Source organism: Telopea speciosissima, chromosome 7 (genome assembly GCF_018873765.1).
Source record: "Telopea speciosissima isolate NSW1024214 ecotype Mountain lineage chromosome 7, Tspe_v1, whole genome shotgun sequence".
Taxonomy (NCBI): Eukaryota; Viridiplantae; Streptophyta; class Magnoliopsida; order Proteales; family Proteaceae; genus Telopea; species Telopea speciosissima.
Genome location: NC_057922.1, coordinates 10,829,034 through 10,845,372, shown reverse-complemented (window position 1 = coordinate 10,845,372; position 16,339 = coordinate 10,829,034). Strand labels below are relative to the sequence as shown.

General features: G+C 37.4%; 1 protein-coding gene across 1 annotated transcript; it reads right to left on the bottom strand.

Annotated features, from left to right (window-relative positions):
• Nucleotides 1-425: 425 nt before the first annotated feature.
• LOC122669270 (protein S-acyltransferase 24) lies at nucleotides 426-16,098 on the bottom strand. Its single transcript, XM_043865996.1, has 13 exons — nucleotides 15,601-16,098; nucleotides 15,082-15,222; nucleotides 10,456-10,568; nucleotides 8,545-8,624; nucleotides 8,222-8,385; nucleotides 6,663-6,801; nucleotides 6,464-6,563; nucleotides 2,818-2,875; nucleotides 2,551-2,628; nucleotides 2,343-2,441; nucleotides 1,646-1,724; nucleotides 1,365-1,513; nucleotides 426-1,066 (listed from the first exon to the last, which is right to left on the bottom strand). The coding sequence occupies exons 1-13, from the start codon at nucleotides 15,868-15,870 to the stop codon at nucleotides 677-679; spliced, it is 1,860 nt and encodes a 619-aa protein (XP_043721931.1). The 5' UTR covers nucleotides 15,871-16,098; the 3' UTR covers nucleotides 426-676.
• Between the last annotated feature and the right edge of the window lie 241 nt (nucleotides 16,099-16,339).

Here is a 16,339-nt window from a genome sequence, read left to right as displayed (position 1 = left end):
TAATTATGTTTGTCATACAAATGACAAATCACTACCAAAACCAGATCTGTAATTGTTGGCTAGTAGAGAAAGAGGGCAAGCCTTGACATTAAACTAACCACACAATAGTGGCTTGCATTCATTTGAATTCTGAATTTCTTGAGGGACTATTTTGCTTGGTAGTGCTATAATTTCATTTTCCGATTAGGCATATTAGATTCTCAATTGCTAATGATCAACTATTTCTTTGAATGTGTAGGCTTGTTGGAGTCCAAAAATGATGGAAGGATGCAAATCCAGACATGGAAATTTTTCAAAGCTTCAGACAGCTAATTGCAGAGTGTTTAACTGAGTTGAACCCATCAATTAACTAAAGAAGGCTTGCATTTGATGTTTAGGCCCATCTCATTGTGTTCATTTATATAATTCTAGTGCTGACTTATCACTGCACTCAAAACCAAAGCAGTTTTACATTTCTGTTCAATGCTAATGCTTTATCACATCAAATTATACAAAAGAATAGAGATACAAATTTGCAGAGAGTACTGTAAACACAGAAAACTGAAATAAGAAATTAACTAAAAACTAACTAGGTGTATGCATATGAACAGTAACTGCTACAAGAGGACAATTTGACCACCTAGTGGAGATTGAGTGACACAAATCATGAGGCTACAACAGAACAGGCATTGTTCTGTCATAGGCCAATACCCAACCCTAATGGAACACCATTGGCCTTTCCATGGCTATTATGGTTGCACTGGGAGGAGTGTGTGTGTCCACGATGAGTTGTTGGGTTCTTAGAAGAATCTACATCAACAGAAACATGGCCATTCGTATTGCCATGGTGAGAATGTGCCTCTCCATTTTGCACATTCGAATTCCTAGCCATCTGCATCATTCCAATCTCCTCATGGTTAGGTTCTTCTATGCATTCCACATCCTCATTGTAGCCATTGATCAAGAAATCTGAACAATTCTTCCGTATGCCATGATCATATGGATTTCTGAATCGACCATTGGACCCCCTTAGGTAGCTATAACGCATAGCATTTGCCATTTCATTTGTTGTGATGTTTCGGGATATCTACAACCGGAGAAAAAGTGACTTAATATCACACAAGTAATCACTGGTGCAAATAACATACCTTGATTAGCTTAGATACCAAAAATGATTTCAGCTTTTAAAATTAGTGGTCAGCAAGCAATTAAGGAGCATTTCCTTTCAAATGGTTGTTAACCCCAATCCCCCCCCCCCCCACCAAAAACAAAAGAGCCTAAAGCAATAAAGCAGCTTTTGCATTCTTGATTCTTAAGCTACATGTAGATGTCAATACAAAATAAAAAGAGAAATATCTATGTACTACTAGATGGTGTCTCCATACCTGTGAAGCCTGCACAACAGTCAAGACTGCAACACCAAAGAAGAGGAAGAAGTCCACAATCAGAAATGACAAAGACCCCACATGGTGAGTGCCAGCATGATTAATAAATGCTCCAAAAGAAGATGGAGCTGTTGGATCCTTCAAGACTCCTGCATAAGAAACAAGTTTTCAATGCATTCAAGTGGGAAAGATGACAGTATTGCTTAAATTTGCATCAGGGATAAAAGAAATATGGGGGCAAGGATGCTTAATATGAGGAAGTAGTTCAAGAGGTCACATACTTGTAAAAGCAACTACACCAGTAATCAGCATTGCGGATATTTCTAGAAAAAGAAACATGAAGAAATCCCATTTATTTTTCTGCAATGACAAATAGATACCAAAAAGGTCAGACTACGGATCAGAGCACAATTTCGTCATTATACATATTCAAAATAAGAAAAGGGAACCATCAAGTAGATCCTTAGGACAGTCTACCCACAGCACAAAAATAGACATGGTAACTAAGCAATGAGGAGGAACCAACCATTCAACAAACACCAAGAAAGCTCCTAATGCCAATATTTCACCCACCAGCCAACCATGAACCATCTAAGTCGAACATTCTTCCAACTCCATTTTAACATTATGTGGAGAAGGATTCCAGTGTGTGTAGATTGAGCTTCTGTAAACTCGGTTACTTCTTTTGATTTAATATAAGCTTTTCTTTTCCCCAAATGGTTAGGATAATTTATTAAGTTCTGTTAACAGAAGAACACCAATATCCTTAATGGCCCCCACCTCCCAAATGTATTTCATGATGGTGTGCTCATGGTACACTCTCCTTGTGATCTTATGGTCACCTTATGTTCCATCAAATTCTCTCCCTCCACCCCCCCTCTTTTTTGGAGAAATGTGTTCCAACAATTCTAGAAGATTGATGTGGTGCATGAGAAAAAGTAGTTAAATTGAAAATGCAAATTATAAGTGTCAAAATACCTTGCCAATACAATTTGAAACCCAAGGGCAGTGATGATCAAATTGTTCAACACAACGATCACAGGTGGAGCAGTGTTTTGCACGAAGAGGCCTGACAATCTAAACAACAAAACGAAGAGAAAGTAACTAAATATTAGCCAGGTGGAAAACAAATATTTATCAGAGAATCAGCCACAGGCGAAGTATTAGAAGCAGTAAGATATGGCACCTTGCATGTGGCACAGAGCTGAGACCAATTCCCAGCTAGCAAAGCAGGATGACCAACCTCAATCTTCAGCAAAGGTTCCTATTGGAATCACAAAGGAGAAAGAGACTGTAAATTGTTCTGAAGGGGATAGGAGGAAGAAACAGTAACCAAGACATAGAAGCAAGAAGACACGGAGAAAAGAAAATGCCAGTCTATTTAAAACATAAATGAAGTCCGCTGCCAAGAAATCACAACAGTGACAGGAAATGGGAAATGAATAAAACTCACATCATCTTTCAGATTCTGGGAATCATGTGCATTCATTCTGATGTAACCGGGATCCTTCCTATAAACAAACACAATCAGACAAAATGAGTCCCTGCAAGTGTAAGCATGATCTGTGCACATTATCAGAGTAAAGTTAAATTGCTCCTATGTGCAACATTGAACTACAAATTTAAGCAGCAAAGCATAACTTTCCCATGTAACACATGTTTGATTTTTCTTTTTCTTTCGTTCTTTCTAGTCTTACAGAACCATGGTTCTTGGGATCAGGAATTGGATAGGGATTTGAATAAATCTCAGCCAATACCAATCTAATCAATGACGGATAGACACTGAAAGGACTGGATGAGCCACTGTGAAACAATTCAATTCATCAGGTGATACAGTTCGGATCAGCCATTCAATCACATTCAACATTAATCTGGATCAGTGCAGTCTGGATTGGGGTCTGGATCTGCGGATCCTTGAAAACATGTACTGAACAGCATACATGTGCCAATTCTATAGATCTAACATTTAAATGTAATAGTATAAAAGTGAACTACATTTCACCATTGGGTCAAAGTGTACGCAATCAATATAATTTGACATGGAAAGAACAGGTAGATATTAAGAAAAGTTATCATAAAATGTCCTAAACAAAAACCACAAGTCCAAAATATTAGAAAAAAATGAAATGGCACTTGTAAGAATTCTCTTCACCATTAATAGAAGAAAGCATTTAATCCAATAATATGCAACAAAAGATCCAGCATGCATTCATGACTTAGTGATGCGGTTTAATTAGGCATTAACCCCGTATGGATGCAAATATCCAAGCTTGGGAGACCCATAAGATGCTGAAATTGACCTTTGGGTGGTTATAGGTTGGGCCTTTTATTTTCTTAGGTTTCATTACAATGGACCTATTTTATAAGCCCATAAAATGGGGATAAAATTAGTACACAGGATTAGTAGTTGAGCGTTTGAATTAGATAAGAATGCCTAATAGCTAGATAGAGTTCTATTTTGAGTTTATTAACTTATTGAGCGTATTAGAGTGATTACAAGTCCTATTATGAGTCAAATTAGGAATTTTAGAAGGTTCTTTATATATGCAATACAAACACCCCCCCCCCCCATCAATTAGAGATGATTTGAGTAAAGAATGACTTTTTTTTTTTTGGTAAAGAGTTTTGGTGCCATTGAGTAGTACATACGGGATTAGTATCCCAAAAGTATTTTCTTCTCTTCTGTTCTTCTCCTCGCTTCTTCCGCATGTTTTCTCTCTTCTTCCACTCAAGAAGGAGCAATATCATCTCTTGTTCCTTCCCTTCCATCGATCTGATTTCTTCCCTTAATAATGCAGTTGTTTCCTTTATCTTATATAAGATTACAATTTGATTACTAGGCCTGCTTGCATCTGAGATCCCTAATCTAGATTTTCAGATTGCATTATTTGGTATTAGAACCGAACCTGACCATGGATACCTACATATTCAATACCAGAGTAGCGGAAAACTTGCTAATTTTATTCATTGATGAAGGGCAAAGCGAAAATTTCATCTCGCTGTCTGTGATGGAGATGTTATCAAAGACCAACGAAGGTTATCATTGAATCTGAAGATGATGTTTTTGTTGAATTTTTTATTTCTTCATATTTTGATGATGCTTATTGCTAGGTGTTTGATTCTTTGAAACACATCAGCAGAGTTGGTCAGCAGTGGTTGAAAGCTCGACATGGTGTTTTTTATCTTGACGCAAATGTATGTATGTTAGAGTCCTCTCATCTACAAAACTATTTTGTTTTGAAGGGGTTGCAATGTGATAACTCTTTAAAGATAGTCGAAGTGACACCCACAATGCATCCACAGGAAGAGTCGAAAGGGTCAAAGCAAGAGGAAGACCGCTCTGATGTGGGACAACAAATAACGGTCAAGGGAAACGAGATGATTATTAAGGGTGAAGTAACAACATACTACACTCAACAAAAGATGTTGAGCATTTGTTATTCCCCACATACTTCAAGACACGGATGCAATATCATGTTCATATTTTGGATTTTGTTCGAGAACTACGTCTAAAAGCACCCATTAAGTGTTCTTATTCCTACAGATCTACCAAACTTGAGGGCGGTCTCAATAACAGGAGTTGATGCAGTTGAATTACATCATTAGGAATTAATCCCACATGGATGCATATATCCAAGATTGGGAGACCCATAAGGGGCTGGTGGCACTTGGCATTCCAATGGATAGCTATATTATAAGTTGGGCCTTTTATTTTCTTGGATTTCATTGTAATGGGCCTGAGGGCAGGCCTCGACACAACGGTAAGGTTGCTCCAGTGCGACCTAGTGATCTCAAGTTTGAGTCAGGAAACACAGAAACAGCCTCTCCGTAAAGCGGGGGTACGGCTATGATATTATGACCCTCCCCAGACCCCGCAGTAGCAGGAGCCTCGCGCACTAGGTATGCCCTTCATTGTAATTGGCCTAATTTTATAAGCCCATAAAGTGGGGATAAAATTAGTACATGGGATTATTAGTTGAGTGTTTGAGTTAAGATTAGAATACCGAATAGCTAAAAAGAGATCTGTTGTGAGTTTTATTTAATTTATTATAGAGTGTATTAGAATGATTAGGAATCCTTTTATGAGTCAAATTAGGAATTTTAGAAGGTCTTTATATATGGAATACACACTCCATCAATAAGATATGATTTGAGTAAAGAATATGAGTTCTTTTAAGAGTTTTGGTGCTATTGAGCAGTGTACACGGGATTGGTATCCCAAACGATTTTCTTCTCTTCTCTTCCCCTCTCTTCTTCCTCCCAAGAAGTTCAATCTCATCTCTTTTTCCTTCCCTTCCATCGATTTGAGTTCTTCCCTTAACAACGAAATTGTTTCTTTTATCTCAGATCTGATTACAAATTGATTATTGGGCCTACTTGCATCTGAGATCCATAATCTAGATTTTCAGATAGCATTACTTGGGGATGTTTAGATAGCTCAAAACACAAATTTTGTTTACTAGAAAGCATACTTATAGATACTATGTTAAAAAGTTTTTGTAACCAAAGTTATGTCCTGTAAAAATTTTCACCATTTATAGAAAAGAATATCTAGAAAATCTGAAGTTGATGAAGTTTGAAGCCATAGTTTTCAAGGTGCCTAGGCGACCAAGGTGTCTGGACACCTTGACAAATATGTTTGAAGCATTTACGCGGGGGGGGGGTGTTTCCACGGAGGTCACTAAAACATATATCCGATGGGGTCGTTCAGACCTTGAATAGTAAATTAAGTAACTGTTTTTAATTCTGCTACAGCCAAATTCTTGGATAATAGCACACATGACTGTGTTACATCTTTGATGAAGCAAGGTACCATCTTATTCAACAACAACTAAAACTAGATTAGTTATTACATATCAGTAATGACTGAAATCCAGTTATCTTTATTTAATGGCAGTATAGGAACCTCAATCTATTTAAGTAAATAAATAGAAGAGGAGACAAAGAAACAGGAAAATAAATACAAACAAAATCAATCTATTGTCACATTGCAATCACTTCAAAGAATTATCTTGCAAGGTATTCTAACAATGGTCAATAATTCCTCCCCACCCGCCACCCCCAAGTCAAGGAATAATATCAAATGGTCGAGAAGATACCTGCTACACCTGTAAAACATCACTAGACCAGCAGTCGCAAGAAAAACACCCAACCATGCAAAAAGCCCAAATCCAGGTGTTAACTTCGGCAGGTTTGATGCTGTGGCCAAAGCAAGAAAGGAATAACTATGGTAAGTTCACCAGATTGACATTTAAATGCATATGGTAAAATCTTACATGCAACATCGAAGCACCATACCAATGATGACAGAATGAATATAGGTCACTAGTAACATAGGTATTATACACCAAAGTACAGGTGCAAGTCCTAGCTTTGAAATTTTCCCCAGGCGGCTGTTTCCATCACAGCGTTTATCAAACAACCTTCTGGCATTCCCCTGCAAAATTGGGCATATAAGAAAATTTCATTAGACAGAATATATGAAAAGAGAAATTGAAAGATCCTCTTAATTCTGAATCATAAGATATTTCAATCCACTTCTGAGTTTTGAGTTAGGTTAAAATTGTTAGACAATGACTTGTATGCGCTTCAATGTCTATACCAATTTGCAGTATATGTTTGAAATTTTATTTTCTAAATACTCACAGGTGAAAAAAATTTAAATACTGTGCATTCTAAAGTCCAAACAGGACTCCTTTATCTGGAAGTAACTCTGAAAATCAGGAAGCATCAATAAGGTCCTTTTCTCTTCTATAGGAATTATTTTGTCAAAAGGGGCACAAGTCACACAAGGAGCCGTACCAAAAGAAGAAAGGTCAGCTGCTACTATTCCATATACAGCTATCCTATACAACAGGCTAGGTAAGAAAAACTACAATATTAAAGAAAGCCCAATAGGCTCTGTGATGCAGTGAATGTGCTCCACGGCCAGGAGTGGGAGGGGAGTTGTTAGGTTAAAATTGTTAGACAATGACTTGTATGCGCTTCAATGTCTATAGCAATTTGCAGTATATGTTTGAAATTTTATTTTCTAAATACTCACAGGTGAAAAAAATTTAAATACTGTGCATTCTAAAGTCCAAACAGGACTCTTTTATCTGGAAGTAACTCTGAAAATCAGGAAGCATCAATAAGGTCCTTTTCTCTTCTATAAGAATTATTTTGTCAAAAGGGGCACAAGTCACACAAGGAGCCATACCAAAAGAAGAAAGGTCAGCTGCTACTATTCCATATACAGCTATCCTATACAACAGGCTAGGTAAGAAAAACTACTAATAATAAAGAAAGCCCAATAGGCTCTGTGATGCAGTGAATGTGCTCCACGGCCAGGAGTGGGAGGGGAGTTTAGTCCAACTTTGGTTGGGTAGTGTACAGCAGTTTCGCTTATGACCTTGGAAGGGACTCTCCACCCTGAAGCTCAGGTTTTTGGGTTGGATGCCATTACTCTGATATCAGAAACAATCAAAATACAGAAAGCTTTACTAGTAGAAGACCATAAAATGATATCTTCTTTAAAAGTTCTCTTTTGTTGTTGTACTTTTTTTCCTTCACCTTTTTTCCTTTTCTTGTAAAAGGATCCATGTAGCCGACCCCATTTAGTTGGGTTTAGGCTGAGTTGAGTTGTAAAGATAAATGGCATAGAAAATTATTTTCTTTGTAAATGTACTTCTTAAGGAGTTTCTGCCAATCTTATACAATGGGTCAGCAGATACTGCATGCAGGCATGGTTTTCAGAATCAAGAAATATTTGATCCCAACAATGAATTACTGAAAGTCTTAACTCTTAACACAACAACAACAAAAACAACACAACACTACTAGTAAATATTGAACTGCTTTGGTTCTAGAATACCTACAAGAAAAAAAGCAATTTGTCGGTGATTCTTATCAGAAGCAAGCTGTGCTGGTGTAAAGCCAGTGTTATCAGTCACCATCAAGTCTTCTTTCTTCCCTGCCTGCACTAAGACTGTGCATGCCTCTAGATTCCCCCGAATAGCAGCCCAATGTAGGGGGGTACAACCTAATGAAAGGTGGAAACAAGAGTAAGTAACACTATTCAACAGGCAAGATGAATTAACATAGAAAGTAGAATCTATCTTCTCCAAAGCAACAGAATACAGTAATGACTGCTCAGGAAATAACAGGTTAGCTAATGAGAAAACAGAGAATGCAATATTACCCTCTTTATCCTGTCGTCCCCTATACGCATCCAGAAAAAGAAGAAGTCGTATACAATCGGCAAAACCTTTATAGGCAGCCCTGTGAAGCTCAAAAGAAAAGAAAAAAATCATTTCAGCTATAACATAATGCACAAATCTAATGAAGGCAATCATTGATGCCCATGATTATGGACAACTGAAATGTTAACGAGTAGTTTAAACCGAAATTTAATGATTATAAAATATTTGGGTATGATAGGCATGTGATAGCACCCAAGATAAAATATGACTTTCCCAGAAAAGAATTAAAGCACCGAATAGAGTTAGCATTCATATGATACGCATATTAATGTGCATACTACCAATTTCTAAAGAACAGTATGTCTTCCCATTAGTACCAAAATACCAGAGGAAAAGAGATGTCTATTGTTTACCTTAGCCATATATTATACCAATTTCCACAATACCAATTTCCACAATATCAATATACTAATATATAGATACTATGTATGTTCTGAAATCATAGTTATCAAGTTGGGAAAAAGCGACCATGGCGTTTTAGAGGGGCAAAATTCAAGGCGACACCGCCATGGCGACAAGTCGCCCGCCATGGCGCCCAAGGCGTCCAAGGCGACCAAGGAGCATGGACGCCATGGCGTTGCCACGGCGACGCCTTGATAACTATGTCTGAAATAGTCACTGATTTTTTCATTGTCCAAAACCAACTACACTCAAATCTCTGGTTTTGAAAGAGCCTCTCCACTTACTCGTAACAGGCTTTCCCTCTGTAGAAGACTTCTTCCGAATGGCATAATTCTCTGCAAATGCACTACAGCGTACACATTTTTCCTTTGTCTCCCAAGCTACTACAGTGCAGCTTTCATGTTACAACAGTTCTACTAGAGGAAATCAGAAGGTGAACCATGATGTGAGGACCATGGAAGCCTAAGGGATTTAAAGGTAGAAGATAAACTGAATTTTTAAGGACAGCCTCGGCATTGATTTGGGCCAGGCAACCACCTATCCATTTCAAGCCTTAGAATATGCTTGTTTTATTTTAGGAGATACATTATAATTCATGTTCCAATATATTCTGAATTCTAAAATCTTGTGAGAGAGCCAAAAATATATTTCACAAATATTAAAAAAATAATAATAAAAATAAAAAGATAATTTTGGACAATGTGTAGTTCATAGCTCATGACATTGTCCATGACAGTTGCAGGTCCAGACAGTTTTTTTAAGAAAACCTTAAACTTGATTATCAGGAGGTCTATCTTTTAGACTGGCTAGGTATTTCAACCGCATGATATCAGATTCTTTCAAGCCTCATCAATAACATGTTGGTCAGCGTTTTTTTCCTAATATGTTGCATGAGCAACCGAACTTTGGATCCAATATTTCCACAAAGGTACGTGTTTGTTAAGAAGAATCTATAAAATTACAGATATTTAAATGGAATATGTTTGCTGACCAAGTTTTCTAACAAAGTTATAAACAGTACATTGGAAGTGTACATGTACAACAAAGATGGAAGCCCAACGGGCTCTAGATTTTAGCCATAACATAAACAACTTATGTTAAAATTTTCAGTTTCAACTCCGCAAAAGAGACCCTAATTTCTATTACTGGGGCATGATTCAATACACAATTAGCAACACTGATGTGAACGGGCACAAAAAGATCACACAAGAAATCCAGAAGATCTGTCCAATAGACAATATGAATCATCCCTGTCATCACTCCAAAGAAATAGGACAGGTCGTCTACTTAAGAGACTTAGACAACCCAGCTGGGAAACCCTTTTCCCATACTAAAGTGTCGCAGGCAGAGACATACAAATTGAAAAACATAATTGAAAGTGGCCAAGTCAAAATATTCTTATTCATTAAAAGAATAAGAAAAGGAGTGTAGTCCAAACTGTAAATTACCAGTGTAGAGGACTTCTTCCATCGTTATCAGGAACATCAGGATCAGCGTTCCATTTTGTAACAACATGATAAAGGTAAGCTGTTTGACCATATTGAGCTGCAACATGAGTTGTCTGCATCAAAGTGAAATTAAAGATGCAACTGGTGCTCAGAGACTTTAAGCAGTAAAATGCCTCGAGAATAAAGAGAAAATGAAAGCAAAGTCATTGGACAAGAAAGACAGAAGGACTCACTCTTCTGATAATATATAATTTAACAAACAATGGGCTATGGAAAGTACAATTAGATTTAGAAGTTCCTAAAAGAAAATTGTCCCACTTCCCCCCCCCCCACCCCAAAAATACACATTGTTACCTTTGCTGGCAGTGAATTGATCGTGATCACTGAAATGTTGCCTTTGGGGTAAGTCACACAAGTTAGGACTTAAGCCAAAAACCATCCTAAAAGTGGCTGTATGGGGTGGACTATATTTGGCATAGTAAAATGAAGAATACAAATATCCTGTTAAAATATGCTTCCGATGTTCATGTATGGAAATAAAATGCACATATTTGTAACAAGTATCCAGCAGTATTAAAATACACCCAAGCAAAACAAACCAAGAAGATTAGAGTCAAGAACTCCTCAAGTGTATAATGTTTCTACTAAAGAACCAATCATGAATCACACAATTAGCTAAAGAATCCACAATGTCGTTAGTACACAGGGCCTCCACTGAGGGAGAAAAAAGTCTAATCCTTAAGCCAAGACCTTAGTTGCTAGCCTCGTTGCAGTATTGTGTTAGCCTCCAAATGAAAGTATGTTCAGACTGAACCCAACTAATCGAATTCAAACTGTCAAAAAGAATCCCTTCAAGTGAATCTCTCAAAAACCCTAAGATGAGATAAGTAGTAATTTCTTTTACTGATGAAATCTTGCACCACAGTGAGCATCAACATAGTGAAAAGAACATCTCTTGTCAAGTCTCCACAATCCCTACCTATACCAGAAAATGCCAGATCCCACAAAAAAGAAAAATATACAAAAGCTGCTTTGTTGGACCTTAAGGCAAGAAATAGGCCAGTTTTTTCTTTTTCAAAGACCAGGCATGCACAGATTAGGGTTGACAAAAACTATAGCCTTGAATAGAGTTAAATGGAAAAAAGAGAATCCATGTAATTGATTCTGTTTAGCTGGGATAAGGCTTAGTTGAGCTGAGTTTAGTTGAATTGAGTGAGACAGGTCAAGAATAAGGTCTATAGAATGGACAAGTGGCCTCCCCTTCTCCAAAGCAAACAACCTTCCAGAATAAGCGAGAATAGCTACTGCAAAGTTCATATATTTAAAGATCATATGAACAAGAAACCCGGTATCTAGCAGCAAACATTGAGTGAGGTTCTGAGTTAAAGCAACAGTCAGGGTAAAAACCTATTTACTTAAACACTCATGTGTTTGGCTTTTGAAACACAAAAGTAGCCATTGAAAATGCCAATTTTGATGCAGTGACACATTCATAAAGAGTTAGTTGACATGCTTGCCTTTTTAGATACATTATAATGAAAAACTATTAAATAAAAATAATACAGCTTGTGCAACAGTATTAGTGCCTCTTTGGTATCATTGGTATTTTTTATTTTTGTCCAAAATTTTGGTTGTATTTGGTATCATTTATGGAGCTTGTTTCTTTTTTTTTTTTTTTTTTTTTTAAATTTGAAAAAACACAAAACCCACAAATAGGTCCTGACCCATTTATGTGTTTTGGCCAAAAATCAGTCTCGATCATTTATGCGGGGACTACAATGAGCACGTGCTCATAAGTCTCAAAATAAAAGGTTAGAAGCATCATTTCCTCATTTAATTAGAAGGATTGACCCTCTTCCTGCTCCTGCTCCTCCTTCCTCCTGCAACCCCATAGCCTTTGCTCTCCGCCCCCACGAAAAACAAAAAGATCCCAAACGCCATAAAACCACCCGATTTCATGTTATTGCAGTGTAGGGAAGCAGCTTTGCACGGAGCCATTCGATTTGATATCTCTGCTAAAAAATCCGAACTTGGGACGAACCACCAACATTCCTGGACATCTACCTAGTCACTGCTTTCCCACGAATTATTCATTTTTTTTTCCTTTTGGCTTCTTGATCATTGAATCTCCTTCTTCAGGGCATTTTCTCCATGTAATCATCTACTGCTTCATGCTCGGATTGAACGAATGATAATGCTTTCTAGGATTGATCGTTCTCTTTCACGATCGGCACATTCAAGCGTCGAGCAGGTAAGATTCTTTCCTGCTTTTTATTATTCGTTATTTTTAGTTTATTCCAACTATTTTTCTCTTCTTTTATTAATCGAATTAACTACATCAATTTGATTAATTTGGGCTTCTTCTTATCCCTTTCCGTTTTCCCAAGAAGGAAGATGGTTGAAGAGGGAATCTCTTCACCCATCATTTCTTCAAAAAACTATTCTACACATGACCATACCAAACCATTTCTCATTCTATACTCTATTATGTCTAATGTTTACCATACGATTTTTAGTTTTTGATCAAAAATGGTTTTCATCAATGATTTTTGTTAAATAGGCAAAAATCAAAAGTAAAAATGATACCAAAGGGAGCCTTCTCTGCAAATGAGGAAGAAGATGCATTAAGAGTTTTCCTTGTACATTGGCACCCCCATCGCTCCAACAAATGTGCCTGGGATGTATTCATCTTCCAAAGGTTGAGTGTCCTCATCACATAGCCCAAAATGTACAGGTATAAGGTGCATAGAATTTACAATTTAGCTTCAGCACCTGTGATGACACCAATACCAGAAACTCCCTTGGAGTTTTTAATGATTAAAAAACTACATACAGATATATTCATTAACAATTAAAGAAAATAAAATACTCTTCCTGATCCCTAAAAATTCTTCAAAGGCTATCTGAGCCATCCATCATCAGTTCCTTGAACCAAACCACCCCATCCAATTAGTGATGGGACTTCAAAGTGGCAGAGTCGCAGACTATTACTATACTGGCCAGACATGATTGTCCTGCTGAATGAGACCAGAGGGAGAGAATTCTCGAGCGACAGTAAAAGAATAGCCTACTAGCAGGTTATAAAGATAGGTTTCTATTTTTCTCTGTGTAACTAAATGACCCAAGTTTTGTCCTGAAGCCTGAAAGAGACCACTTCACTAGAAATGGGAATTCTTTCATTACGAATAGATAATGAGTAATGACATTTGACCACAAAAGCTGGTATAAACATAACCCAGACATTAGAGATGTAAACGGATAGTCGAAAATCCGTATTCGATTCGTGTTCGTATTCGTTAAGAGAATCCGTATTCGAAAAATTACTATCTTGAAACTATCCGAATCCGTCCGAAAACTAATCGGATATGAATATGGTAATCCCAGTTTTCGACCGATTATCATCCGATTCGTTTAGCTATCTGATGGTAATAAAATATCCGAAATATATATCCGTATCCGTCTATCGGATTAAGTTACCTTATTGGATTTTTATCTTTTATTTATAATTTTATAAGGTCAATAATGTGATTCTTTTTTTAAATCTTCTATTGATATTGATATATTTATATTTATATATTAATATCAATATTTTTCGGTATGATGTTTCAGTGGGCAAATGGTCGTAGTTGGCTCCGAAAAATTAAGGGAAGCTTGTTTTAGGCTTAATAAACATATTTAAATCTTTAAATTGTATTTTTATTTTTATTTTAAATAAAACTAATTTGGTGTTTTGGAATTGCATCCTTGGTTGGCAATAAACGTCGAACCCTTAATGTAATATTGCCTATTCTACACATTGTTTGAGTACTATGAGACATAATTGATAAGTAAAACAAGTAAATTATGCAATAATGGATGAAGACACATAATATTGAATAATTATTTAAGTAGTAGTTAAAGACTTAAAGTTTCTACTACAAACTACAAATTATAGTGAAGTGTGAACAATGCTTATTACATAGACACCCAACCCAAGTACAGTGAACAATACATGAGTCAGACACCCTAGTCTTCCACATCCCAACTCCCAACAATACAATACTGAGTATGTGACTGCCTACGGATATGAACTATGACGTGCTGGAACGAGTCTACTCATTGTTCAATGGAGATGACGTGCATTGCCCTTTGTCTGCATGACATATGAATCCCAAGGTTTTTCCCCCTTATCTAGGTCCAAACCCACGATTCTGTCAAGTTTACTTCGAAATTTCGAAGTATGGGTCAAGATTGTGTCTTTTTATAAGGTACTTTGTACCATTTTGGCGAGATGGTACAAAAGTACCAAAATCTCGCCGAAATTTCGATCAAGATTTTTGAAACATTGTCGCCAGTTCTCGTTTCGACCAGCGAGTTTTTCGAGTTTTCCGAGATCTCGGCAAGATTTAGAACTATGCTCCACTGTTTGATCAAAAAAACATCCTCCACTGTTTTGCAAAACACCATGGCTAATGGATGCACACAAGCTCACAAGTCATAAAAAACTGGAATACCAGTAGCCCTATTCATTGGCTGTGTTCAAGCAAGACACTTACTCCTTGACCTTGTACAGAATATATCTTCAATGAACTATCCATCACCAAATTCAAGTCCAATAACGATTGGAGAGGCGAGGGGGAGACTAACCTGATAACCATATAAATCAGCAGCATCCACACGAGCACCCTCCTGGAGTAATAGCTCAGCGACCTGGATCGCTCCCCGCACAGCACTCCAATGCAATGCTGTTTGCCCAGTGTGATCGGCTGCATTCACATCTCCTCCTCGCTGGAAAATGAATGGGGAAAAACTATAAAAACATTGACAGTGAATGGCCAAAAATAAAAAAAATAAAAAAAAAAAAGAAGAAGAAGAAGAAGAAGAAAATAATCTGCCGTATCTAAAGTTCAACTAGTGATTACTATGGGCCCAAAAAGGGAAGAAGTAAAATCCCCCTCTGTAAGTTCACGAGCCAAGGAAAAAGAGGCAAAAAAGTCAACTAGCTAAAATCTTCCAAAAGTTAAGAAAGAATAATCTGGGACTTGAAAACAATAATACAGAATAAAGAATGAAGAAGAAGACAAGTGAATTTAGCTGCAAATTCGAATATCCAATCAATAGAGGCCCAATGTGAAGAAAATATCAAAGGAGAATCGGATCCAAAACCTCAATAATATACTGCGCGGCCGCGGTCCTATTGTTCAAAGCCGCCCACTGCAACGCATAATACCCAAGCCCATCTGGCTCACATACTGAACACCCTTCACGCTCCACCAACCTCTGCAACTTCTCTAAGTCACCGTACGCCGCTGCAGTGTACACATCGTTCCGAAGAATCTCATCGCCTGCACCGATGGCAGTCGTCTCCGTTGAAAGTCCACAGTTCGAACCCGTCGGGTTTTCTCCTTCATCAACGACCTCGATCTCGGATGTCATCTCTATTCCGGGAATTACGCCAATTCATCAGAGGAGGTCGAACATTTGTGCAATTCGAGAGAGAATGCTTTGATTCGTCTCTCACACCACCTCTGTATATTCAAATTTACAGGCTCTAGGGTTTCATCGAAGGAGGGAAGAACTGAAGAAAGGAACGGAGAAGAGAGAGATGGATGTAAGCCGCCTTCCGTGTTGACTGGGGTGGGTTGAGTCTCTCTCCTCTTCCTTTTCTCCTTTCTCCTCTCTCACCAGATTTTTTTAAGCCAAACGGAAAACCAGAAAATCAGAGGCCCAAGCCGCCCAACCAGTTAATAAAAGTTAAAATTTGATTTTTTTTTTTTGATAAAGAAAAGTTAAAAATTGATAAATCTGCAAAGTGGGGTTTTCGTGTAGATGAAATGATTCATACAAGATTATAAATATGGTAAAAGGTTGTGTCCACGATCGTGCATGGTGCACGACCATACAC

What these genes read in the sequence shown, in the direction of transcription:
- LOC122669270 (XM_043865996.1), bottom strand. Translation starts at nt 15,870, where the DNA reads ATGACATCCGAGATCGAGGTCGTTGATGAAGGAGAAAACCCGACGGGT. An exon ending in GGAAGAAGTCCTCTACACTG is followed by an intron (nt 8,625 to 10,455) that starts GTAATTTACAGT and finishes TGAGCTTCACAG; the next exon opens with GGCTGCCTATAAAGGTTTTG. An exon ending in TGGTGTAGTTGCTTTTACAA is followed by an intron (nt 1,514 to 1,645) that starts GTATGTGACCTC and finishes TTTCTTATGCAG; the next exon opens with GAGTCTTGAAGGATCCAACA.